This window comes from Herpailurus yagouaroundi, unplaced genomic scaffold (genome assembly GCF_014898765.1).
Source record: "Herpailurus yagouaroundi ecotype Mexico unplaced genomic scaffold, PumYag 59614, whole genome shotgun sequence".
NCBI lineage: Eukaryota > Metazoa > Chordata > Mammalia > Carnivora > Felidae > Herpailurus > Herpailurus yagouaroundi.
This window is the reverse complement of record NW_024415157.1, coordinates 1-1546: the sequence shown is the minus strand read 5'-3', so window position 1 is coordinate 1546 and position 1546 is coordinate 1. Positions and strand designations below refer to the sequence as shown.

General features: G+C 58.5%; 1 protein-coding gene across 1 annotated transcript; it reads left to right on the top strand.

Moving 5' to 3' along the window:
• The first annotated feature begins 106 nt into the window (after positions 1–106).
• LOC121024161 (uncharacterized) lies at positions 107–841 on the top strand. The gene is given in 1 exon segment (XM_040466451.1): positions 107–841. A coding segment is annotated over 1 exon segment (735 nt).
• Positions 842–1546: the final 705 nt, after the last annotated feature.

Here is a 1546-nt window from a genome sequence, read left to right as displayed (position 1 = left end):
CTGCCGCCTGATTTGGCTTCCTGGTAGGAAATTCATCAGGGCCCGGCGGCGGCAGCGAGACCTGGCAAGCGCGGGCGGCCCCTAGCGCCCTCACCTCCTGAGCCGCATGAAGAGGCGGGGGCGCAGGCCCCGGGAGGCCCTGGCCGCGGCCACCTGGGGAGGAGCCTCTAGCGCTGCAGTAAGGGCCGCGCTGGAGGCGCCTGAGGAGAAGGTGGTGTACACGCTGGGGCACCAGCCCCCCGAGGCCCGCGTCCGGACGCGCCGGCCAGCTGCCAGGAGGAGGCGCCACAGAGCCCGGACTGTCGCGGTTGGCCAGAGGAAGGTGCCGCCCCCGCCGCCGCTGTCCCTCGAGGACAGCAGCCTCCGCAAGCCCGCGGCCCCCGCGCCCTGCTCCGGGGGCCGCAGCCTGGAGGAGAGTGGGAGGGCGGCCACCCCGACGCTGACCACCTTGCCCACCATCCGCGTAGTCGGCGACGTGTGGGTCGAGAGCAGCCTGGCAGAAGCGCAGCGCCAAGCGTGCCAAGTCCTGGGAGTGAACCTGGCACCCGTGGTGAGACTCTGCCGCTTCCCTTTGCCTGGGCGTGAGATGCGGGCCACCGCCGCGCGACCTCTCAGCCCCAGGACGGGTTGTGCCTGGAGGGATGAACCAGTGAGAGCCGGGCCCGCGTTCCCTAGTGCACTTTAGGGGCGAAGAAGCACCAGACGGTCCTGGCCCGCGCCTCCGGGATGCAGCGCCGCCTTCTGGGACTCTGGGGAGGCTGTGCCCTCTGCTGCCTCCCAGCACCGGGTCTGTGGAGGGAGGAGACCCCTGGACCGCAAGGGAGGTCACCTTTTTTCCTAACCCCAGATTGAGAGGTCTCCAGCACTTTAGGGGCAGATCCATGATCTCTCTTGTTCCCTAATTGCTCTGAAGTCGTCCGAAGAAGCCATTCCACCCCCACTCTCTCCAAAGGAATTTGATTCCATGCTTGTGTAATAAAGCTAGAGTTTCTTTGCCATTCACCCACCTCTCGGCTCCTCCCACCAATTTCTTTCTTCTTTGAGTGTATGTGTATGTGTATATAACTTCTAGGATGATTTAAAGTACATAATCCTTAAATGTTTAGGATAGACAGTAGAGAAGAAAGGGTGTCACTTAGGGGTCTGCACCCAGATTAAAAAAAGATTACTGAAGTATAGTATACATTCAAAAGGACATATATTATTTTTTTCGTGTTTGTTTATTTTTGACAGAGACACACCGAGTGAGCAGGGGAAGGCCAGATAGGGAGCCACAGGATCCAAGCAGGCTCCAGGCTCTGAGCTGTCAGCACAGAACCTGATGTGGGGCTCGAACTCACAAACCATGAGATCATGACCTGAGCCAAAGTTGGACACTTAAGTGACTAGCCACCCAGGCACGCAAAAAAGAACATATATTATTAAAAGTATTCTGAGCACAGCTTGATGCTATTCAGTTCAATGTACTTGTGGAATCAGTACTCATTAAAAAAGGTACCAGGACCCCAAGGGAACACCTGTGCCTCTTTCAGTCACGGTCTATCTC